Below are 26,409 nucleotides of genomic sequence, written 5' to 3'. Positions count from 1 at the left end.
GCTTAAACAAATACAATGTTTGACAACATTTGTTTCTTGTACAATTTGAATGCTTCTGGAAGGTGACAGGTTGACAGCTCTGGGGACTGACAGCCTCTGTTCATCGTCAGTAGTGGTACAGCTTCCCAGCACTGCCTTCAAGGAGTACGAGTACCTCTGCAAGCCAGAGAATGTCAGTCTCCAAATCTGCTCAATCTGGGCCTCCTTGCTGAGACAGCCAGCAACAGTGCTGATTAATCCCATATCTGGTGGTGGTTGAAAACGTCACACTGTAATCTGACCTATGCATTAAAAAAACATCTCACTTCCATAGCCTAAGCTGATGCAAAATATCTTCTGATGCCACAAACAAAAGTAGCAGGGAGAAGGATACAGTCCGTGGGAGGGTTTCTTTACCTTGAGCCGGTTATTTCCAAGATATTCCCCATCCATCTTCTTAATTGCTTTACACACACTTGCAATATCACAGTACTGCAGGAATGCATACTGAGGAACACCATTCACTTTCTTAATGTCAATATCCTGGGGAAAAAAAGCAATCGACAGTCAGCAACAGGCGAAAAAGAAGATTCAACAATGTAAACTGAATCTAAATGATTTTTTTTTCTGAGACTCACATGGCACAACGCTCTCTGTTTAATTAATGTTTCTTTCACAGAGAGGATTTAAACATTAGTAGACTGTTAAAAAACTTTGCTGCTCTGTTGTATCTCATTCAGTGGTAAAACCAAATCCTTACTGATGCAGGGAAAGCTCTTCATAATGCAGACTTAAAATTCAACCCCGCAGAAGGAAGCCTGACCTGATCAGCAAACAGTAGCTTTGGTTTGCTAATATGTCAAGAAGAGACAACACAGAATCAAAGAAACACATATTAATTTTTGCTTGTAAAGGCTCAAGAGGAAAAAAAAACAACCTGCTCCAATCCTCATTTCTGATCCAAGAGCCAAGCAGGGCCTTTTTTCCAAATAAACTCGATGCATCCTGTTCCTAGAAGCAGAAAGTGATGCTGGATGCATCTCTTGAACTGACCTGGCCCTGATGTGGCAAAGGCAAAATAGAGCCAAAATTCTGAGCACTGTGAAATCACTGAAGGATCCTAAGGCACCACGGGCCCATTCAAAAGTAGGTGCAGTCACAAGAAAGCTGTGGAAGCCTAATAAAGGCTCCTTTTAAGTGATTTTTTGAAAACAGCAAGCCTGGAGTTGACATTTGGTTAACATTCAAGCTCAGCACTAGTACTGGCAAATGTACCGAAAGCCTCTGAACAAGCTCATGATGTTATGATTCATTCTGAGCTGAAAATAGAAGGTAAAGTGTTTCATTTTATTTTTTTAAATAGCACAAGCTTCCCTTTGTGAGCTACATGCCAATGCTACCACACGAATTTAAGAGCAAACATTCCAACATTCAGGACAGACTAATTTCATGGTTAATAAATTTAGGGACAAGGCAGCGGTTTGATAAGGTCTCTCCCAAGAACTCTTTAGCTGGGAGAACAGAAGTAAACAGGGAGATTTACACAACTGTTAGAATTCGATAGCCCTGGCCTAATGATTTAAATGGAATACTAATGGAGGACTACATTTCCAAGTGTCTGAAGTAGCACTATTGCAACTGTGGCAAATTATACCTGACCACTCACCCTAGGCAAGCAATTTCTTCTGACAGGCAAATAAAACACCATTACTTTGCTCACTATCCACTGGAAAGGTTATAAAGCTAGTCCCTTTTGCACCTAAGCTTGTAAGTTTTCATGGAAATTCTGCAGGGCAGCACTGCTGCTGAATTCTGGCCGATTAATAATGTTGACAATACAGCACTATTTCACAGAAAAACCAATTTAAGAGACAGTGAACTACTACTGATAAGCATCTTTATCAGGACAGCTCAGCTGGTATAACATTAGAAAAGGGTTTAAGCCACAGACACCGTGAATTCATAAATCAGTGCTGATGTCAAGATTACAGCAAAGGCAGGATGCACAATTGCTGCCAGACATAACAAAATCTAAATTCTTTGTTTGCCCACATCATACGTGGAAGCATGCCTCCCCTCTTTTTACAGATACCTCAACAGTGACAACAATATTTAAGCGCAGAACAAATAAGGCAGCCACAGCCACCAGAAGGGTACAGTGAGTATACAGAATAAACTATTAGTCCAGAAGCTCAGGTTCAATTAATTATACTCACTGAAGATAATTACTTTACTTTTCTGGAAAATCTCTCTTAAATGCAATATTGATATGACTTGATAGAAAGTGGCGTGAGGAGAGGAGAGGGGAAAGATTGCTGTTCTATCTCATGCAGATCAGCCTGCTCAGCTGAAAACCCAAATCCCGCATGTGTCATCACCGATCCATCTGCTCAGTGCCTCTTCTGCCCTATTGTCAGCGAACAGACTGTCATAGCTGATGGCTACTGCCACATGCAGCAACTAAACCCTTTGTTTCAGAAATCAACAGGAAACGCAGACTTCGCAGAGCCCTACTGATTAAATGTGAAAGTAACGCTAGGCATATTTATATCCAAACTACCCAGCTATGCTTTTTTGCAAACCCTCTGAGCTAGCAGAAAGATTTGTCTCTTACAAACGCTCCCAAGACTGTTTCTATTGCTAAGTTATTTCCTCAATACACTTGCACTAAGATTTCACTCAAAATGCAAAGAAAAGCTTGCAGGTACATTCTAGCAAGACGAATGACTCAGATTCTTATAAAAGGACTGAATTATCTGTCATCGACATCATGATTTACCACCACTCGTAGCATTTTACAGGTCTGTACAGAAAGAATGTGCAATAATACCCTACAAAGTAAAAAGAAAAAAAAGAAAAAAATGAAGAAAAAGAATTCACATACCACTATGCCACCAAAGCGCTGAAAGATGTTGCGAAGGTCATGATAGGTTGTTGTTTTCTCCAGGTTGCCAATGAAGAGAGTTCTTGTTGCTTTTGGGTGAAACTCATCTATCCTTTCATCCAAAGGACGAAATTCATTCTCGCTTTCTGTTTCTAGAAGCAAAAGAGAGTGAGAAATTTTTAATGCACTGGGGTGTTTTTCATGTGGGTTTGTTTCGTGTTGATTTGTTTGTTCAAGTCTACTTCCTGACAAGCAGATACGATCTGAATGAGACTAACCAATGTCTCTGACAAAAATAATGTAGTACTATACTTCTGAACTGTGTTATTTATGTGGAATTTGAAAGGTCTACATCACGCCACTGGATGAGCACTGAGCACCTTTAGATGAAAAGTAGCTGCCTTCTGCATCTGCTTCTCTAGAAAGTTATTCTTTTCACACTTATCAATGTCTGTCAAGAATTCAAATAAGGCTGCACTGTACTTGGGGAACAGCAAATGGAAAAAGGTTATTTTCACAAATCAATTTTTAAACAAACAATTGAAGTACAGAGTGAAAACCGTGTGCTCAATGCTACAGCTTTCACTGGTTGGTCATTCGCACTACACTGCCTAAGGCCTCATAAATTCAGCCGTCATTAGCTGTTTTAATCAAAAGCAGAAAATAGAAGGCTGTGGGGACTCAGTGCTATGCTTACATCACCTACTGGTTTCCACTCCACAGAGATACGGAAGATTTGATTGTTTCTTCCGGCAGCCAGCAGATCCCACGGTTTAACAGGGTGGCAGGCTTCCTTCTCTGAGGTTTAAGACTGGAATTCTCTCCCCGTTTAACCTAAGAGCATCCACTCTCCTTGCTCTGGAATTTATTCTGGCGTATTTCCCAGTTTCTTGAAATTATGTTTCTGCAGGAAGGCGATTTTAACATTTCTTACATCTATGCTGCCTCTTTGCAACAGCAGTGACTATGCCCGGAGTGGTCATGCATCCAGTGGAAGTGCAAGAAGGGCACGGGGCCTTACCTGGTCCTATCCAGGCCGTTACTTCAATCTGCATGCCAAAGAAGAGTTTTCCTTTTGAGGCATTTAGCGCTTTTTCCTGGTCTTCCTGCTGTCGGAAGAACACCAGTCCATACCGCTCCTCAGAGGCCCCATGAATCTGCACCGACGTCACCTTTCCATACTTCTTGAATTCATGGAAAAGTCCATCTTTAAGGCTTGTATCTAAACCAACAAGCAAACATTAGTACTATAAAAACATGTGGTTTTTTAACAACTTAATAGCACCAGAAAAGACGTGAAGAAATCTGCTATTCTTTATGAAATGTGACTTCTAGTTTTTCAGTGTCCACAGAAGTGCCTTTTTATTTTTGAATGTTAATTTTGCCTGTGTCAAAAGCTGATCCTTCTCTTTGCCTTGATTTTAAAATCCAGAAAACCGCCCGTGCAGGATTTTACATCACTGAAGCCGATAGGCATACAGTTATCACATCTAGGAGAAATCCACTTCAAAATGAAAAAGTAAACAGTGTTATTTCCTTAATAAGCCCACCACCAAAAGCATACACCAAACACACAGATACTGCGTAGAGCAGTTCTCAGAGGCAGGATGAGGCATCTGGAATGGAGACCCAAGTTATACAGCATTCGGTTCAGTCAATTCAGAAAGTTAACTAGGCAGATTCATGTGATTCTGCAACACCTGACAACGTTCACACAATCTGCCTAGTATCTGTGGGGCATGTACCTCATGTCACTTCAAGGAACTACAGCAAAAAAATCTACAGAAGGAATATTAACGCTGCAAGGTATGCTGCTCACAAAGTTAAGACATGCTATTTTGATTCAGCCGGAGCCTGTGTATACGTGAATTATGCTGCGACTGTTTTCCAAATGACCCCATGCTCTTTTTTTTCTATGGAATCTCTCCCTTGTTCAGTGCAGGGAGCTGAGGGCGACCGTCCACACTCCTCAGTGAGCGGTCTCCCACATTATTTACCATGCACTGTTCAGTGCTCAACACCGTAACAGAAAACCCTGAAGTTCTCACATGATGCAAAAAAGAAACTGAGGCATGGCGAGAAGCGACGGTCAGAACCTCCCACCAGTTCCAAGTGACACATCCGAGATGCTTCAGGTTTTCCCCCGGGAAATCCACAGCAGTGTTTTGAAGCACCAGCTCCAGTAGCTGTAGTGCTGGGGCCGCGTGGGGTTTCTCACAGATGGTCACTAATTAAGCAATTTTCCCACTGCTGCACGAGAACCGAGGCAGAAGCCGAGAGACGCCCGCCCTCGGAGGCAGCACGCAGCTGCCTCGTCGAAGGCACGGCCCTGCCACCCCTGCCCCACGTAGCGCACGCCTCCCCGCTCCTCCACGAGGGCTTCGGGACGCAGGAGACCTTCTCTTGTCGCTCGCCACTCCTTCCCAGGGCAGCATCCATCTTCTGCTCTAAGTGAGGCAGGGCTCTGGGGGATGAACCTATGTGCTATCGCCTTGGGACATCTACGCGTCAGGAGCCTGATCAAAGCTGCCCTAAACTTTCTCCCGGGCTCTTTCCTCGCAGGCTAATCTTTCTGCCCATTCCTGTCCGGCCTTTGTTGCATCTCCATTTGCATAAATTTCCTTCCATCCTCCCTTCTCCACATCACCTAGCAATGGATATCAGAACGTTTTTAAGACCTGTAGCCAAATCTAGACTGCATTTTTCTCCACAGAGATGAAAAAATACACAGCACAACCTTCTAACCCAACATCAGTTCCAACATTCAAAGCATGGATGCTGCTTGTCTCTCAACAGAATGCCTAAAGAAACCGTTCAGCAAAAAAAAAAAAAAAAAGTATTTTTCTTTAACTGTATCAGTACAAAGCTATGGTGATACAAGAGCAAATAGAAAAAAATGTGGAAAATTTCTGCCTCAGTAGCTTAAGCTTGGTGACACTGGGAGAAACAAAGGGGAACGCACTGGGTAGCTTTATCCCTAACCAGTGCCTCTATGTTTGCTTTCATGGATGCAAGAAGTTAAATTTCTGGCAAAAGCTGTAAAAGCCAGCAGGTATGCTCCTCTGTCCAAGGCACTCAGAACTTAAACTCAGTGAAGAGCCCTGAAACATGCATAAATCCCCGGCATTTCCACCTCCAGCAGAGTAACAATGAAATCTCTTAAATGTAGCATCATTCATAACTCAATGCTTTTCGTACCTCACCGAACTGTATTACATTACTATGGCAGCAATAACCCTGAACCAAGTTTCCTAAAAGATGGCTCATCAGACTATATTCTGATTTTCCTGTTCAACAGTGAAGAGTTTAAAAAGACACATTTGACACCAAGAACACAGAAAAAAAGATTATTTAGTCAGTCAATAACCTGCCCCTACTTTTTTTTTCCCCTTTTTCTGGCACCTTGTACAGACACTGCCGCATGTGAATTTACCTGTTGAGCGCACTGGAAGATTTTGAACCTTGATCCCAAAACTTTTCCGGGGTTCATCTTTCTCCAGAGACGGAAGCAGCTGGGACGCGGGTGCGGGGACCGCCGTCGACTGCACAGACCGTGCTGGGGACTCGTCACTCGAGCTGCTGCTGGAGTCACTGCTGCGGAAAGCACAAGGGAAACGGCAGGTCAGTGCACGGAGACACAAAGGGATTTTAATTAAAAAGCAAAACACCCGAGCTGCCGCTGGGTTTTCTGCTTAGATGGCAGCAGGGGAACGGCCGCGGCCGCGCCGCGCTCTCCCAGCAGTCACGGAAATGGAATACGGGTAAGATGTCAGCGGCTCCCGTTACGCTCTGTGACACGAGGCGGGCTGGAATTACAGCCGGGCCTGCGTGGGAAGGCTGCGGAAAGGCGGAGGGCACGCCGCAAAGCCCCTCGCCCGCCCGCCAAGGAGCAGCGCAGCGAGGAGAAGAGCCGGGGCAGATGCGCGGGAAGCAGCAAAGCCGGCCGGCCGCGGCGGCGGGGCGCGGGGAGCTGGGACCCGGGAACGTCTCTGACAACCCGTAATTACAGAACGGGGTTTGTGGATCACATCGCGTGGCGAGTCAATCGAACCCGCCGCCTCTTGACGGTGCCGATCGTTAGATGCTTCGCGGAGGAGTCTCAAATACAGAGAATAATGTTATTAAAGCTTGCCCAGTGGGGACACGTCATCTTCTTCAGTGGCTGATTCCTTCCCTGAGGCACGAGGGCTTGTATCACTGCTAAAAATAATTTTGTCTGACATAACCCTGGAGATTCTCCATTACACGAGCAACTTTCTTAAAAATTCCACTGGAATTTCAACTCCGAGCCTGGATGCTGGGGGGAGGATCTGCCACGTACAAAAATAACAGGCTTGCTTTTAAATTTGCTGCTTTCGATTGAATTTTTAAGTCTCTGTATTGTGTCGGAAATGATAAACAAGTTCATCTTTTTTCCATCTTACATTATTTCACGGGCTTGTTGCATTCCCTCTTTACCTTACCCCAATTAACTCTTTCCCTTCTTAGGGAAACCATTTCATGTTTTGAATCATTTTTGTGATTTCATTCTGTGGCTTTTTGAGGCCGTGAACAAGCTAATTCGCTCCTCAGCAAGGCATGCTGCAGTTCACCGTTCATCTTTCACCCGTTTATCCCCTTCCCTCTGCTCCCCCACCTTACGCCTCTGGTACTTCTTTACCACCCCAGGTCCTCATGAAAAGTCAAGTTTTTCTCTACAGCGTTTTGGGAAAAAAAGGACAAAACTGGCCCCACGTTCCCCAGCCATCGGTATTCTCCAGGAGTGACACCACCGCCCCCTGCCACTGTGGAACAAATTGGCAAACAGTAGAGAAACTTCCTTTAAAACACAAATACAGTCAGAGGATGTGTATGGAGAGAATCTGAAAATAATTTCCAAACTGAGAGCAGCACCACGTGCTGCACCATTCCCCTGGGGCAGCTAAAACAGATTTTAGGGCTTCATCGAGCCTCTGCCCCTTTATGCATTTCTGCCCGGTACCGCCATTGGCCACGCACTTCTCCAAACATTTCAAATATTCGACTTTGCTAAGATTGTATCTTTTAAGTGGCGGCATTGAATTTCTGTTTGAGCGGAGCTTTAAAATGGGAACGGGCTATTTTTAGCCTTTTTATGACGACGTTTAAAATATGGAACAAGCTGTTAAAAGCACAGCACTCCACTTGGGGAGAAGATCGGCTGTGGGTAGCACCGTCAGACGTCCGAGCAACGAGCCCCGCGCCTCCCCGAGACGACAGCCGAGGAGGGTGATGAATTCTACAACAATTTTATTTTGGGAAGCCGGGACCGTGCCACTAACTTCCACCGCGTGCAGGGAGCTTCAGGGATACGTGTTCCGAAGTGATCGAGACTTTCTGAGACATTCCAGAGGAAAAAAAAATCATGCTTGCTTTATTCAGTTTTCAGGGAGGAGAAAATGGCAGCGAGAACAATTCCCCTTTCTTTCAGGAAAGGCTCGTCACTTTTCCAATTGAAGAAACATGGATATAATCATTCAAGAGGAAGTCAGAGGTTTTCTGCTGTGTGAATAGGAGATTGATGGAAGAGTTAATTGCAGCTGCTGTGTCATACAGTTATAGCACACAGCAGAATGAAAATAAAGCCTCTGACAGTGAGTTATACAGGGTCTCGAAGAGAAAAACAGAACCCCTTGTAACCAGACCAGCTTTAAAAATACACAGAACTGAAATATGTAAGCTGCACGAGGGGATGTTCCCAGAATATTAAAATCAGAGCGCGGCTTCTCCTTTCCCTGTAAGCCACTTTGAAAACCGCTGTCCTTTGCCAACTCGAGGAAGATAACTTATTAAAAATTCCTCTAGCAAGGCTACCTCTTGAAAAACCAGCTAAGGAAATTCTACCGCGGGAAAGTAAGAGACGTGTTAAAACAGCAGCTCTGACACCTGCTTCCATTTCAAGCCATCGGCAGCTCTCGGGGCAGGCCGGGAACATCCCAAGGAAAAGGGCTTCGGGTCTTCCCCGAGCGTGTTCGCTACCGGCACAAGCGCAGGAGCCGCGCGGCGATCTCTCGCGCTCTGGCACCCAGCCTTTTCCCAACACGGGAAAACCTGCTCTTCAACATCCATGTAAACTCAGCGGAGCAGAATGCCAGCACGCAGCAAAACTAATCTCCTGAGCTGTCACAACACACACATTTCACAGAGAGGGAGTCTGTGCTGGGAATTTGCTTTTTTAAACATCTTAGGCTTACAGCCTCATTTGCCTTTTAGGAGGTTTCAGGGTTTTCTTGTGACGTATGCTAATTTATGAAGAACTGGAAGTTTAAGCAGAAGGATTTCAGACGCTCTCTCGTCGAGCTCAGATATGCACAAAGCTTCAAAAATGAGTCTCACTCCGGCTTTTATCGTGGCATCACAGCGATGCAAAATAGAGGGTTTTGATTTCACTGTCAGCAAAATCAGATGGAAAGCAGAGCTAAAAGGAGATGACTCTTACTGCAGCAAGGAGGCAGACGTGGAACCCTTCCCTTACACACGCACCCTACTACCAGCGTAGTTTACGAGCCCTTTTAAAACATTAATCTGCCTTCCGTAATTGTCTACAGTGTTTTACAAGTATTTAGGATGCCTGTGTTCTTACTCACAACATTTATCTACACATCTATTTTCTAATCACCAAGATAAAGTCGATTAATAATCCACTGCTTCGGTTTTATCCCTATGGGTAGCGCCCCAGAGACTCCAAGGGCAAGAATCCAGCGCTGGGTTCACATCACACAAACGAGCCCCGAATTCCCCCGGTTTCAGCCCCCGGCACACTGCAGCCCATCGAGCCCACAAACCTTTCCTCCTCCCTCTTGTAGCTGCAGAGATGACATTGCAGACCCTGGTGCACGCATCCTGTAGAACCAGGTCTCGTTTCCACAGAAATATCTAATTTTCAGGTAATTGCATTTTGCAGTTCTAACTGACGATGAAGTTACGCTCTATTTATGTATGAAAAATGAAAGCGCTCGAGCAAAGCATACAAAGCGAGCCGCTCCCTTTGTTCCCCAGCAAAAAGGAGATAAAAGAGCGACTCCAAACCAGTCGATGTAACAGGATACCTGCTGCTTTTCGTCAATGGCAGGGCTGCGCTCAATCAAGGGATCCCACAACCTGCCAGACCCTTTTGCAATTTGAAAATGTGGGACAATTGTCATTTCTGGGGATTGATTCGAGAACTGTGAGTCAGCGGTAGCTCCGGTGACGACCCTCGTTACGGCAAGCAGGAAACACCGCGGCCTTGGTGGAAAACAACGCAGGAAGAAGCAGGGACGCGCGCGGCAGGCAACACGCTGCCAAACTTCAGGTTTTAAGGAAAAAACAAAAAACAACAAAAACCAGCTGCCATTGTCAGAGCAAGTTAAAAAACCAAGCCACCTAAAATCGCTGGAAAGCCTTTTCATTTTTTTCAGGGGGAACATGTGCCAAACTTCAGGAGGAAAAAAGTAAAAATGAAATGTTTGGGTTTTTTTTTAATAGCTCCCCTCAAAAAATGCGTAACCAGAACTGGTGAAGGATCCAGAATTCTTTTACAGAAAATATTCAGAGCGATTATTTTTTTTCTGCCAGAATTAACCGGAATCAGGAACTCTGCCTAGATCAGCTATGATTCAATACCCTGTCAAAATAATCTCCAAGTACAGATTATCTCCTAGAAAGATCTATTAAGGACAATAACACAGGCCAACCTTCCCCGGCGTGAGTTATTCACACGGCTGATGTCAGCAGCAGATTCCCAAGTCTAGTCAGGAAATCCAAAGTTAACGTAGAGTAATCTCGGAACGGAAATAACAGGAACCCTTCTTCTCGTCCCTCCCTTTCCAGATCCCAGCTAAGCCACGGGAGAGGATCCGCATGCAAAAGCCATCAGCTGCGAAGTGCTGTACGCTGATCAGCTCTACCCAGAAGACACGGATCCTTGGGGTATTTTTTCACATTGTCAACGGGCTTCAGAAGCAAGCTGCCAGATAAGATTTCTTGGACGTAACACGGTCAGCTCTGGGAAAACTGCGCCAGAGAAACGGCAAAAGAATCCTGAATGCATAATTTTAAAGTTTGGAAAAAGAATTTGAAAAATCTGTTTATTGGCAGCCAACACCCAGCAAAAGTTATCAATGCTAACTGAAAGAAAACCATTAGAAAACATTAGAGTGTCATATGCCATTCTAGCTGTAGATTAAAGGACCTCTGCTCATGAAACCGGATTCTCTTCTGGATGAAAAAGGGTATATTGAAATAACAGACGTACAGGGCCATTACAGGCTGCTATTGCTGCCGCACTACCTAACACTGCACCGATCTAAAAACGCTTTTGATAAGAATTTCCCACGTTCTCTGCACATGTGCATATCAAAAAAAAAAAAAAAGCACATCAAATATACACACGCACACAATGCCAACACCAAGTAACCCATTCCCACAAAAATCAAACTTCCCCCCACCCCTAAAAATAAGCCAGAAGAAGCAGGTCATTCAGCTATTCAGGATTTGTCGTCTTCTGGGTCCTGGCTGGTCACCTTAGACCACTTCTGCTGATGCTGAACTTTGCCTGAAGACCCTCAAAACATGAAGGGTTCTCTTTGGGCATCCTTCCAGCGATCTGGATGCTGGTGAGCACATCCCCCGTAACCCAGCAGAGCTCAGAGGCCAGCTTACTGAGGATCCGGGTGGCTGCTCGGCCACGTTCGGGGAGAAACGGCCTCGGGGCGGGCGTCCCTCTGCCAGAGCCCATGCGCTGCGCTCCAGCACCGACCCAAAGCCGCCCGTGAGCAGCAGGCAGCGGTTCTGTGCGGCCACGCCGCCGCCACCAGTCTGCACCAGCGGGTTGGTGAGAAAAAAAGCACTTCTCAAATCTGCAGTGATGAATACAGGTGTGCTTTTGTCCGAGCTAAAAGGAGCTGTTGAACCTGGGTGAAAGTCATCAGAAAACGGAGTCCAACATCTCAGGTTTGTTTGTACTGAGCGATCAAGAGGTAACAAGTCGTTACCACGCTGCAGGCTGGCAGCTCGGCGGGCTCAGCCCACACGTGCGTACCACAATGAGCCTGAACCCTGCTTTTCCATCTCACAACAAAGTTTTACATCTTCACGTAAGCGTCAGAGCAGACTCCGGCTGCCTGGCATGCAAGGGCAGAGGAGGCGAGCCGGGAACAGAGCCACACCGACGTCCTCTCCGCCAACTGCCCCGCGCCCCTCGCCCCAGCCTCCAGTACCTTCAGCCTGGGTGCAGCAGCTCGCCGGGACGCGATGGCCTGACATTCTTGGCATCGTTTCAAGCTGCTGAAAACTTGCCACCCAAGGAACTTTGGTTTGTACACGTCATGCATGCATCCTCAGAAGTATTTAACAACACACAACCATGATAAAACAACCTACTCAGGGAAAAAAAAAAAAAAAAGGGCCTACTGCGCGTAAGCAGAAAACGGTCGTGAAAAATCAGTGTTCAGCAGATAAAAAAGTATTTACTGCTCTGGGGGAAGATCATTAAATACTGCAGACGAATGCAATTAGGACGTCCTCTTTCCCTTAACTTTTTCTGCCTTACCACACCCAGAAAGGAGACTTGAGAAATCTCCTGCTGGGCTGGAATCCTGAATCGACAGAAACGAAACGATGTTTAAAGGCCATGGGAAAGTAGCACAGCCATGACAACTCTGGATGTTTGAGCTGGCCAAATAACACAGGCTGTTGACAGTGGTTTTTCAGTCTTTGACCAGTGAGCTTTTAAGATACAGTCTCCAGGCAATATTTACTGTATTTTTAATCCAAATCAAGCGACTGGCTTATTAAGAGCACATGACAATTTCCATGACAGGCCATAGGAATATTTACTTCAGCCATTTTATCTTCATGTCTAGCAGACACCTGAACTTCGGCGAGGAACAGCATGCTGAAATCAACCGTGGAAAAGGCACGGATGTTGCTCAGAAAGCCGGGGAGGACTTCGGGAAGCCCTCCGGCCCCAGAACCGTCCTTCCCCTGCAGCCATGTGCTCTGAGAGCCTGGAGACAGCCGCAGGGTCCTTTTGGTTCCTCACTGCAGCTAAATAATCTGCTGATTACAATCGCTGAAATACGTACGTTGGTATTAATCCGTGTCTGGCTGATAGTTGTGCCCAGCCCACCGCTGGTGTTGCTCCTTCACCTACCTTCCTCTGTCCCCAGGCTTGGTTGGTACGATGAACTTCGTACAGCCGAGAATAAAAAGGCTAACCTGGAAAAAACGCGCTGGTTACGAACCTATCGGCCTATCTGCCTCGCAAACAGCCCGCTCGGGCACCACAGCAGCTTGCCACCACTGGACAACGCTGCCCGAGCTCCCCGTGCTGGCTTTCAGCTCCGGCCACCACCTCGGGACGCGCAGGTTTCCTGGGAGCGGCGGGACAGCTCTCGAGCAAAACTGAAACCCCCGAAAGCCAGAGGAAACGCTTTCTCTGCGAACGGCCACAGCCACAGAACTCGCTGCTGGGAAGCCGTCGGGGCCTGGAGGGCGCAGTACAAAGCCGCTCTGCACCATGGCGTTCCCACAATTAAATTTCCACCGGTGCAAACCGAAGAGTGGGTGTGAGAACACGCGAGCCCAAGGAGCCTCTGTTTTCTACCATCACCTTCGCGAGGGAAGCCTTGGGCCAAGGCCCAGCACCCGCTCGTGCATCGCGCAGACGTGCGCTTACACCACGGCTGCCCCGACGGGTTTTTTAATGCAACTTTCCCAAATCTGGTCGGAGCAGACGGGAACGTCCCCGCGCTGCCGCCAGCACCGCGAGCCTGCCGTCGCAGCGGCTTTGGAGGACACCGGTGGGGCAGAGCTCACCACCGCGGCCGAGGAATGGCTTGCATGGGCTGGAAGAAAAATTGCCCTCAGCCCTTGGGCCAAAGTTACCGTAACGCTGTTCAAGTCAACAACTTTTGCCAGCTATCTGTAGACATCTAAATTAATATTTTGCAACCGCCACCTCAGAGCGTATTAAAGCTTTCAAAAAACATTTGAGTTCGAGGCAGATGTGAGGTAGGTATGTCTTAACACCCCTGCATTGCAGATGGAAAATAAGGTAAGCAGAGGCCGAGGGCTTTGCCCAAGGTCGTTCGGTGAGTCACCGGGAGAGCAGCTTGAGGAACTCGATCTCCTGGCTCGCGGGAGGCCAGATCTTTTCAAAACACTGAGAAAGCAACATTGAAAGGCGGTTTCCTAAACAACAACTGCACTGCTTTCATGAAGGCATCTGGTAAACACCTTAAAAAGAAAAATCTACTCCAAGTTACTGCCTGTGAGCCAGGACAGCACAGTGCCGGTTAGAGCACCACCTCTACCCTGTGCTAGTATGTTACTACTTGTTTACTCAAAGAGTACAGAGCAGCTCCTCTCGCTTGACAAGCACTGGCAACTGCCTTCCTGGGAATTAACAGCCTCAACCACCCCGACATCGGCGGGCAGCACACGGAGCGCTGGCTGGCGTCCTCGGCAGCAAAGCCTATCCCTACATCGGCTGAAAACGACGAAGCGCGGCTCTCCCGTGCCGCGGGGTCAGTGGAGCCTCGCGGGGGCACAGCAGGCAGAGCAGAGGGACCCCCGTATCCAGCAGCCCGTCCCGGGGGGCCTGGGAAGTGTCGCCGTGCCTTCGCGGAGCCCTGGTGCCGCCAGCTGCTCCACGCTCGCCCCACGCCGCGGAGCGTCACCGCCGCCGGCCGGACACCCATCGCCGCCCGCTGAAATTCCCGTTTGCTGGGGTCCGGAGCGGTTTTGAAACCGTGCGTCCTCTCGTATAAACAGATGTAATTGTTCTTCAGATGGGAGTTGCAATGAAAGCCGTGCCAAGATACACAGCTGATAAACAATGCCTCTTAAGTAAAACTGGGAACACGCAAAGCTTAATATAGAAGTTCCATTTACAACAGTAACGCCGTGGAAGTTTAGTACTTCTAAAAACGGTCACCATTGTCCAAGGAGTGAAAATGGAAAAGAAACGGACAAAGCGGCACTACTTCTCCATCAGAAATACGTATGTATACTAAGGGTGGTTTTGAAACAATTTCAGTTGCCTTATATCTCATCTGGGCTTGTAAAGAAATGCCAACCAGATGAAAGGAAGAATAATCTTGGAGGCTTTATTTATTTTTTTTTTAATCCTTTTTTAGACCAAATGCAGCAACGGGACAGAGCGCAGGGTGCTGGTGGGGCACGCGAGCACTTTGTAAATCCAGAACGGTAACTGTGATTCCCACGTAAAGGGTGACTTAAAATGGAAGGCCTGGGAAAATGATGTCGCTTCTGTGATCTCAGGCGGCATACAATATAAAAGAGAAGACATTTGATGAGTTGTATGTTAAGGATTAATTTGCCATTTAAAAATGCAAGAACAGATGGATCTCTTGGCTTGGACTATATTTGGGAATTACTTCATTTTCTGCCCACATGCAAATAAAAATAAAACTAGAACTTTCAGCGAAAATTCTCATGGGTAGAAAACACAAGCCACAGAATTAAAAAAATCACAGTCTTTGTCTGGAACAGGTAAGGTGCTATAGCCTAGTACCATGTTGGTGGGGGAAAATGTGTCTTTGCATCTGCCAAGCAACCACACAGAGTAATGCCAGCCCCAAACACTCACAAACCTAAGCCAGAGTCACGTGGCGGAGCAGTCCTACAGTTTCTCTCAAACAAGCAACTCCTGAAAGAGCCTCTTTTTTAACTTAATTCAGCGATGTTTGTCAGTGATTGAACCTCTGCACGGTTGGGAGACCAGGCATCGTGCAAGGCACTTTTTTGCTGACCGTCACATGCAGAGGTACATCCTGCCCCCTCCCCAAAAAGCCTAGGACAGTCCTATTGCGCTAACTGGGACTGTAAAGCAAGGGTGAGGACTTTGATATTTGTGGGAAAAAACGCCAAAGTAGGGAAAAACGCCAAAGGAAGACACCTTAACCTCAGTCCTCCCAGGCACCCGCCCCATGCCGTTCCACCTGTGCCCCGCGCACCGCGTGGGTACCGCAGGCAGGAACGGCGCAAGGCGGTGTGGCGGCTCCGCCGGGGCCAGCAGGGAAGTCCTTCGGTCTCCCAAGGGATTCCCACCAACAAAGCCGAGGTGCCCCACCTGCCTGCTGTCGGTACAGGGCTTGTAGAGACCAGGCTTTGAAACCTCCGAACTGTAGGACAGCAAGAAATGGTCTGCAAGCCGCACAGAGAGTGTTTAATTAAACTTTTTTTTTTCCCCACGTGGTTTTTTAAAGCTACAGGGAAACCGAACATTTAAAAGCAAAACCAACAAAAACTGCTTCTGAATGAACTGTTAGATAGCATCTATTTGTTTCTCCTGTGACAGTATGACAAGCCATCCTTTGCTTCCCTCTGCCTCCAAACAAACAAAACTTACAAGCCAGCATCAGCACAGCAAAGCACCGACCAGCATCGGACATCCCCAGCGTGTTCCCAAACACAGCTCCGCACACGTTTAGAAAGTGAAGAGGAACAGAAAATTTGCACTAACCTGATAGCTTCCTTTCTTTGACTATTCATCCTTCACAATCCAGACAACAGGACATGCCAGGCAGTAAACAAACATTTTAGGGAGGGACTAACTTCAAAGCCACTGTGCAAGTCTGACATAATTTGAGGGTTTGAGATCTTGCAGCAACCTCTTACCAAACGAGGTGTCAGATGATACAAGGAGGTCAAACCTGTAGCAGCCGGAATAAGTAGGGCACTTTGCACCTCTCAGTCAGCCAAGCCGCACCATTTGTCCGTGGGGACTGGGTGCTGCTCGGGCTTGGGAATTAACTTTCAGGAGGACAATGCTGCTCTTTCACATGTTATCACACGGCGGACTAGAAACGCCTTTGACGTTTTATACTCTCAAATGGACGAGAGATAATAAATTATGTTAACGTCCTCATTGCCAGGATCAGCTTGACGTGCACCTTAACTACGCTCCTGACTCCTGAAGTTTGATGATTTTTTTTTGATTTTTGCCCAGGTTTCTGGGCATCTGGAAAATACAAAGCACCTGTGGGACAAATGATGAAACTGCCCTGAAAACCACCTCCCTCTCACAGAAAGGATTCTCCAAAAGGTGCTCTTGATGCCATCCTCGATTTTTAAGCGTCTTCTAGCTGAAATCGTTGCCTTGAGCTAAATAGAGGAACTGCACACTGAACTCAAGACGTTTTTCAAAGAGATGTATTTGAAAGGCTCCACATTTCACCTTCGTCTGTTTAGACGGGGTGTTCGTTTCTAAATCCAGCAGGTCTCAGTAAAGAAAAATCAGGTCTCCCTACTTTTATCACCAGAATCTTGTCAAGAAGGAAGGATTCACAGAGAAGTCTCATTAATGCCAGGAACACTCCAAGGGCTACTTTTGTTCTCATATCAGTTAAGCATTTAATAAATAATGCAAGGTTCTCCAATTTTTATTATTATACCATCTACGCAGTACATTTCCCTCCTCTTCCTTTTGGAAACCCATCTTTTGCTTCCCTTAAGCAAAACAGGCAGTCATACTAAAAATGACATTTAAAAAACTAGGACTATGCCCTGGCACACATAAATTATTTCCCCCTTCATACAACTTTGAAGCCCTCACTTCTCCCAGACTGGGACTTTCCACTTGTAAACACAGCATTCCCAGCAGACCGTAAGGATCTGCAGAGGGCTATCTAATCGCTCGCTGCAAAGCTTTCATGCTTAAAACCCCGATGCCACCATTAGTGGTTTCGGCACTAGCAGAGTCACAGACTATGCTTGATGCTTGGAAGTTGAGGGCACATCTAAGTGCATCAGTTACACAGTTAATTCAATGGGTAACGATCGAGGGGGGATATACTGTTTTTTTCCCAGTAAGGTTTATTTGCCATTAATCCACATCCAGGTCACCTTAGTTTGCACACAGCATGTTCTGCCTAAAGTTGTTTTTAAGGTTAATGCCAAGGTCTCTCAAATATGCTTCAAAGAGAGCTGTTTTCCTGGCCCTTTAGTTTTTAAGGCCAGGAAGGTACCACAGTGCCTGCATCCACACCTCTGGCAGAGCCAAAAAAATTCTCCTTAGGAAAAAACAAATCACTGCATTTGCATCTTCGACCTTTAAGATGCGAAGGGACACCGTGTCTATGCTTTAATGGAAATAAGTATGACTGAACATAGACGCCGGCTGGATTTTTCCTTTGATCATCATAATGACTGGTATTTCTTCAGGAAGCATTCAATACAGCCTTCCTCTTTTTCTATTCATTCCCCCATGTGAATATTCATTAGAAATTATGAAACTGCTTATTATTCCAAAGGTCTTTACGATGGGAATTCTCTCCCCTACCTTTTGGTGCCTGTAATGCCTGTGTCTCCATCTGAGCTGTCTAGACGCTCTTCATCATCCGTGTAGACGAGCAGGCACTTCTAGACTACGATGCCTCTCATCTATTCTAACCATGATTCACATCCTAGACTTATTTCTCTCCAAGAAAGAGGAATCTGGCCCACTGACACAGAGGGAGGTACCCAGTGCTGTGGAGCCTATCGCACTTGGTGGTTTCCCTGTTTCGTTTGGCTTTTGGGGGGTTTTGATTTCCCTTGCTCTTACAGAGTACTGCAGGAAAAGAAGAGGAGGCTGATTCCTTCCTGCCCTTAGCATCCCTCAGACTAAGCCTTGCTTCTGAGAAGTAACACAGGCAGCTTCAACTTCCCTGACCTCAGCTAATTCTTTATTTCCCTCAGCCTACTCAAGATGATTAAGCAAAATACTTGGAAGGAAATCAAAGCCTTAAAAACGCAATTAGAAGTGACCATTTTGTTAATACGCGCACACAAACCCGAAGTCAAACCCCATCTACCAACAAAACCAGCCCTTCCTCGGGCCTCAGCACACCTCTGGGAAGGAAATCCAGGCTCCCATGGCGTGCACAGGGACAAGGAAACATGCAGCACAAAACTCATGAGGACAATGTCTCCCGTGATGCCTGCGGGAGCAAAGCTTTCGGTACGGCTCAGGTTTTGCCCACCGTTCCTGAAAACCAGGGTAGAAGACCTGATATCGCCAACCATCACAGCAGACTCCTGCTCCTACGGACCTGCCGCTGTCTACAGGTGATTTGGAAATGTCATTTTTGCAACACGGCAAGTATTCCTCCCCAGCACAGGAAGCTGAGGATAAGGAAAGTTCACACAAGGTTCTGGATTCAGCTGCCACCATCCCTGTACTCAACCTCAAATGTGCTAAGCAAAGACTGATCTGATTGCAAGCAGCCTTACAGCATTAAAAATAAAATCTCTTTAATGGGATGCAAAATAGTGAAGTCATCGGAGACAATCAAAATAGTTGTCATTGTTATAACAGAGGTACTTTTGCAGGACCCTCTTCCTTTGCTTCCAGCCCCACACAATGCACTTTAAAGACTCCCAACGTGAAATTTAAATTAACGAAAGAGGGCAACCCTTCTCCGCCTTTAGAGAAATCCAATGCACTTGGAAAAGGCGGCAGCAGCAGATAAACTTCTGGGCCCTGCTGCAGAAACGAAACTTACACACACACACGCTGACAGACCAGATTTAGATCAACTCCTGCAAATTTACGAAGGGGCTTAATTGCTCTGTTATTTTGAGCCAGCAATTAACAGTTATTATCGGGACCGCTGGGGGGGGGGGGGGGGTATTAATTGCAGCAAAATGTCCACGGTTCTTTGGCAGCATGCAAAACCACATTCAAACACGACGATGTGAACATGTTTAAGGATTTTATTACACAGGAAGAATTTCAGGGGGTGTTTCAAGATGTTTTTTTCTTTCCACCGCATCCCACCCACCCCACTGCGCAGGGGTCCTGTCACAGGGCTGGGCAAGAGCCTCGGGCGGCCGAGTTTGCAGGGCCAGAACCCACCCACCCGCAGCGGCAGGGCCGGGCGCGCAGCCCCGCGAGGCGAGGCGGCCTTCGCTCCCTCAGGCCCACAGGCGCCATTTCCATCGGCCGGGCGGGAAGCCCGCCCCGGGGGCGGCGCGGCACAGTACGGCACAGTGCGGGGCCCAGCCGGCCGCCGCCGGCTCAGACCGGTTCTGAGGCACGACTGAGCCCCCCCCCCTCGGCCCCTCTGGCCCCTCGCAGTATGGCCGAGGCAGGCCTGCCAGCACCCAGTGCTCAGCACAAGGCCGCGGGCCTGATCCTGCCTCAGTCGTGGGCGGCATGGCGGCAGCGTGCTGGGCGCTGAGGGAGGGCTGCGTGCGTGTCTTCCGAGCCCCGCAGCACGGCCATACCTCCCGCTGCACAAAGCGGTTTCGAGAAATCCGACGCGCTCCCAGAGGTGAGAGCGCGCGAGAGGCCACTGCCGGTTATATTTAGACGAGCGGCCACGAGCAGCAACGCCGAAGGACGAAGTGAAACTGCCAGGCAGCCAGTGACAAAACCCTGAGACGGTTTCAGTCACATTTTTTAATTTTCCATGATTCGCACTTCCCTCTACAGAGGGATCAAAGCAGTACACGGCTGGATGTGAACAAAAGGAAAAGACGAGGTGTTTCGCCAGGCTCTTACTGGGATTTACTGTTACCTTTGTGGTATTATAAAAGGAGGCTTTCTACTCCGTGGAATTTTTTTGTTTTGTTTTTAATCTGAACCCAGTTCTGTTTCCCATACAAGCAGGAATGTGCTCAACCCCTGAAGCTTTTCACCCTACTGGAAGAGAGATCCAAAACACTCAGGCTATCTCTGCGGTGCCTTTTCAGTACAAAATTTATGTGCAATTATTTAACGTCAGCAAAGGCCACCTCACAGATTATTAAACCAAGACTCAACAGCTGCCTTTAACTTACTTCTCCTTATTTTTCAGCTGTCCCCACCAGAGGCATCTCTCAACCCACTCAAAAACCCGAAATCTCCCCTCTAAGTCCGTGATTCATCACTTGCTGGCAGACAAACTGAGCGGAAAAGAGGAGGTGAAGACAATGGGAGGGAAAGGTCCACATTATGTAATGAAACCAAATTCACTTTCTGCTTTCACTTCAGTTGTTTAAATGCACTAAGAACCCCCCAACAAATAAAATACATGGGAGCCTCCATGGGAGGGTTCACAGAGCCTGTTTTTCCCATCATTAAAATTCTCTTGGCAGCATTTTTCATCAGTTTATTTCAATATTAAGACACACAAAATAACACATACGTATTCCGAACTGTAACTCATCGCTCCAGAAAATATTTCATCACAGATTAATCTGATTAAAAAAACACAACATCTAATTACTTTATGAAAGCCTTGCCCATTCGTCATTAGAACTTTAAGTATAGATGTCACAACCATGGAAAAAATCCATTTCCAGACATCTGTCTGCAACTTCTTACAACAGTTTTAATTCAGCACTTCAAGAATGACTACGCTCTCCTAAATCTTGATGAAACTTTACATCTATGTTGCATTTGCTTTTAGAACTCCACAGAAAGCTCTACTTTATGGTACAAGCTATAGCCAATTATTCATCTAGTAAATCAGTATCCTCCAATATCCTCAACATCAGACAACCAAATAAGCACCTTAAAAAAAGAGGGCAGAAGGAAATCTCAGGTCACTTAAATGTAACTTACACCCACATGCACATGCAGTATTCGCACTTTCATATTCTGGAAACCACCTATAGGAAATCAAATAGTTCTGCCAGGATTTTGTAAATAAGTTTAAATTCCATTTCAGCACAGCACTTCACCGTGTGCTCAGCTTTTAAGAGCAAAACGTTCCACTGCTCTCCGTGCCATGTGATTCAATACATTGCTGCAGCAAAGCTTTAAAAATAATCACTAACACATGGAACAGTAAGAAATGTGTAAAGCCATTTGACATTACAAAACCGAAAAAAAATGCACAGAACTTTTTTTAGCTCATTAGAACACCTCGACGAGCAGCCGAAAAAGAGCATTTTCTACAAAATACAGGGGGAGGGGGGATTCTTTCAGGAGGTTGGGCAGGGCACGAGCAAAATCTGGTTTACTTCCTATGGGATTTCATACTTTTCGTGCATATTCAGCTTTTTCCATGACACAGTACAAAAAGTATGTTTGCTAATATATCATTTGTGCTGCACGTTCAAATCAACAAAATGGAGAAAGCAATGCTTCTAGTAGTAGTAAATGCAAATACAATTTTCTAGGTTTTTTTTTTTTTCTCTTTCAAGGAGATCGACAAAACCCAAGGCCCCCTTTCTGGTAACACATGGGGAATGAGAAACCTCACGTGAGAAAACTTCACGGCGCAGGCCGTGTCGCTCAGCCCCACGCGGGTGCCAGGCGCAGGGTTCCCGTAGGGCACTTCTCCCATCCCGGCCCAGTGGACGGCTTCCAAGAGGCCGCAAAATGCAACAAACGAGAATAACGCTACGGAGCATCCTGAGCGATTGGCATTTCTGGAAAGGCCTACACCTACATTAGTTTTGTTTTTGTTTTGTTTTTAGTGGTTCACACATCAAAAAAGATGGAAAGCCCTGCTTCAGAGAGCATGGTTTATTTTGACTGTGTTCTTTCTGGTCTTATCTTCTAAATTATTCCTCTGCAGTTCCCATTACAAATCCCCTATAAATGCCTCTGAATATACATTTAAAATGAAGCTTAGCTGAGATCAAATGCAACTCCAAACTTTTATGAAATAAAGGCTTTGTTCACTTTTTTAAATAATCTGCTGGAGCATCTTTCCTCACGTTATTATCCAGGAAAATCTTCACCATTTAATGGAAATCGTATTTACTTTACACAGCTCTTAGAAAACCACAACACAAGGAATGAAGCCCAGACTTCTCCTTCACTACGTTTCTGCTCCTTTTTCACAGGACCTAAGGGATGGTGCCACGCAAACAAAATTCCCAGGAGTATTTAACGCCCTGAAGTTTTCACAGGCCCCAACAATTGTCCCTGAAGACTTCGTGGCCATGGCTGGGTGACACACCTCTCTAGGCAAACACAACTCCTCTCGCCTTTTCCACCAAGGGAAGAGACTCTAGCAACAAAGTTCTTGAACACAAACAATTACAGAGCAATTCAGTGTCAGAATGAAATGGAACCGAATGGAACGGAGTAGAGTGGAATGGAATACAGGTCAGTTGGAAGGGACCTGTGAAGACCATCGAACCCACCCGCCTGACCACTTCAGGGCTACCCAGAAGTTAAAGCACGTTATTGAGGGCCCTGTCCAAGCGCCTCTTGAGCACCAACAGGTTTGGGGCATCAAGCACCTCGCTGGTCGGCTGCTTTCAGCCCTCAACCACCCTCATGGCAAAGAAAATTTTCCTGATGCAACTTCTGACTGATATTCATTTCTCATTCATTTCTAAGGGTCACAAAATCGACCATTTCCACCTCCACGAGGGGTTCACATATTCACATTGCCAAACTTAAAGTGCACTAAGAAGAGAAAAAAAAGTCCACTGGTGTTCTGTAAGACTTCAAGGCCAGGTGGGACTTTGTTTTACAAGGTAAAGATATGGTTAAGTGCCTACTGTCATCCATCTTTCTGCTGTGAAACATAAAAATCCTTTCTGATCCTTCAAAATGAAAGGTATCTGGCAGATTCTATTACCTGCTCTACTGAATTTGAATTTGTTTTATTAATATGACAAAAAATGTTTGTTTCCCTCTCCTCCCAGAGTATCATCCAGTTTTCCATTACTAGAAATACAAATTGCCAAGAAAATGAAATGCTAGAGCACAGCAGACAATGCTTATCTTCTGATTAATCTTAAAACTTTGTTCCAGTGCGATAATATTTAGACCTCTAAAATTCAGAACAGTATTTCACCCAGTCTCAACATCCCAACAGTGAAAAAAATATATAAACGTTAAGCGTTTCTTGGACTTCCTTCTATCCACTTTGCAAGCACAGGAGCACCAGAACAGAGAAATTTTCCTGCTTTTTTTTTTTTTTCCCTAAATCTTTAATGTAACCAGGCCTTCTTTTTCAAATCATCTTCTCTTGGTTTTTGAGATCTCTGAAGTCTCACCAACTTTTAAGCCGTACTAAGTGTGACAATCTCTGACAAAAGGTTGTCTTTATCTAAGTGTTAAGACCTCATTGAGAGCGAGGTGTCACAAATAAACACATTAAAGCAGCCCAAAAGTCCTCTCCAGCGCTCTGCAGGTGCCTCTCTTTTCACCACTTTTTTTCTTATCTTTCCAGCCAAGATAGAACCTGGATTTCTGAACCCAGGAGAAAACAGTAGCTACAAGGATCACTCCTGCACACTCTCCCCGGTGTCAACCCATCGAACCCTTCTGGTTCATGTTCAAGCACGTAAGATTTTATGAGAATAATTACCTTGATTAGAGTTACCAGCGGTAAAATTCCATTCAAAGTGACAATCGAACACCAAATATTTATTATACTGATACATGTAGTTACTTAATAAATATTTTCAGTTTTGGAAAAGAACTGGTATGCAACGGAAACGCTTCCAACTCTGGAAACCCTTCTGAAGAGCAGAGCTCCTCACCAAACAGCATAAAATATTCACAGGCACAGTAGCAACTTCTCGGTTTCCACTCTTATGGTGGATCTACCCGCAAAAAGCCAAATATCTCAGAGGCATTTCAAGATGAATTTTCAAATTACAAAAAGAAAGCCAGTGGCTACCTCTACAGGTCTTTTTTCCCCCGTATGTAGTTTATAAAGCCACACAAATGACAGAATTACAGAACCAAGGATGTGCATTTATCACTAGGAAACGCACACTTGGGTTTTTAAAAAATCTTCCAAGTGCACAATTTTTGCTGTGAGGAAACGGGGCGAGGGGGAATGAAACAGCAACAGATCACTCTTTTAAATGTTAGTGGTAATACGGAATTAACAGGAAACTGGCCAATAATACTGATCATTTCCAAAAATATTTCACAATGTGCCCTGTAAAAAGTGGCTTGACCTTAAAATTCACTTACGCCCGAACATAAGCAAATAAAATAATTACCCCATTCTCCAAGTACGGAGACAGCAGCCAGGGATTCAGCAGGGCCTTGCGTTTGCACATCCCCATTTCGCCTAGCTAGCACCTTACGGACACTACACGGATCCACCATGGAAAATAATCAACAACGGCAACAGCGCTCCCCTCGGATTTGTTTCGTGCCAACTTGGTCTTTTTACTTTTCACGCCAGCTTACTTCTACACCAGTGAACAGTGTACTGCTGCAAAACACCTTCTGTTTTCACAGCCCGGGCTCCCAATTCCTCGCCGTGTGCCTTAGGAAACAACACCGGCCCAGAGCACAAACCTCACGCACCGGTTGCGTTGGGTCGGGCAATGCCACTTCTGTCGCAGCCGCGAGTGACCTACCTGTCGCTGCTGGTACTGCTGCTGCTGCTGATGGAGTCACTGCTCGAAGACCGACTCCTCGACCCGCTGCCGCTGGGGGAGCGCGCGGGCCGGGACGCTTGGCTGGCCAGCCGCTGTGGGGACTGGGTCCGGGACTGGGACGAATGCGGTGACCGACTCCTGCTGTGCTGGTAATTCCGTTCTGGCCTTCTGCCTCGTACCTCCCGTGTAATATCATCCCTGTAGATATCCCTGTGTACCACACTGGGCAATGTAAACTGCTCCCGGGCCCTAGGTTCGTAACGGGGGTCGTGAGCATCAAAACGGTTTGGACTTCGACTCCGAGAAGTATAATAGAGCCCATGTTGTAAAGTCCGCTCTCGAGGATCTCTATAGTAATCCTGATCGTAATGTCTTGTCCGATCAAATCCTCCCGTCCCCCGTTCATGGTGTCCATAGGCACTATGTTCATAAGCACGCTCCCTGTTATCTGAAGCCCTGCATTTAGGAGGGGGGAAAAATATTTAATCAATCAGAAAGGGGCAAGCACAACTAAAAGCAAATCATGCAAACATTCACTTCAGCACTGAATTTATTTTTGCGACTGCTTCTCCACTAAAGAGCAATAACCTATCAAGCAAACACTGACAAACTTAAAACATTTTACTTGACTCCAAAGTTATATTCATATACAATAAAGCTGAGCAATCATTTTGTTTTAAACACATATTAGGCTTTCATGACCAGCATCTTGCCTGCACAGGACAAAATACTGCCTTCTAGTGCAGACTCCTCCTTTAAATTGTTGTGGGTTTTTTTGTTTGCTTGTTTTCCTTTAATGCAGTAAACAAGGAAAACTTCATGTTTTTGAACATCACAATAAACAATTGTTTTCTATTTTTGCTTTAGAGCTTCAGAAATTTTTCTTCAATTTCATAATTACTGGAGCTGTTGTAATTATCCTTCTGCAAAAATGGCATCATAAATTGGGCTGTAGCCATGAAAGCCTCAGTGCAAAGCATAACCTAGAGGTAAGAAGCTGCTTTCAAAAGGGGTGGTATTACCCACACAGAAGCCCAGAAAATTAGGGGTTTTCTTGTTGCTGTTCTAAAATATTTCGTCCTCTTAGGGGGGATTTTGCTCTTTATCAGAGAACTACGCTCAACTCTTGTTAAAGCTGCATACCCTACAGAAACATCCTGGTTACTGATGTCAGAATACTTAAATTGCAAGTATTTGTAACTACTAAAAAAGATGCAGGCCTGGAAAATATACTAAAACCCTAC

At 46.0% G+C, this 26,409-nt stretch overlaps 1 protein-coding gene across 3 annotated transcripts in view; it reads right to left on the bottom strand.

Annotated features, from left to right (window-relative positions):
* Positions 1–26,409, bottom strand: part of SPEN (spen family transcriptional repressor) — a 66,158-nt gene that overhangs the window by 19,549 nt on the left and 20,200 nt on the right. For all 3 annotated transcript variants that reach the window (XM_066982115.1, XM_066982114.1, XM_048048637.2), the window contains 5 exons: positions 25,145–25,621; positions 6,297–6,457; positions 3,885–4,085; positions 2,864–3,015; positions 397–522 (listed from right to left, as the gene is read on the bottom strand). In XM_066982115.1, the coding sequence (XP_066838216.1) occupies positions 397–522; positions 2,864–3,015; positions 3,885–4,085; positions 6,297–6,457; positions 25,145–25,621 (1,117 nt within the window). The remainder of the gene's footprint in view (positions 1–396; positions 523–2,863; positions 3,016–3,884; positions 4,086–6,296; positions 6,458–25,144; positions 25,622–26,409) is intronic.

The sequence above is a fragment of the Anser cygnoides genome, chromosome 23, assembly GCF_040182565.1.
Source record: "Anser cygnoides isolate HZ-2024a breed goose chromosome 23, Taihu_goose_T2T_genome, whole genome shotgun sequence".
NCBI lineage: Eukaryota > Metazoa > Chordata > Aves > Anseriformes > Anatidae > Anser > Anser cygnoides.
Note: the sequence above shows the minus strand (reverse complement) of the source record. Positions and strands in the feature narration are given on the sequence as shown.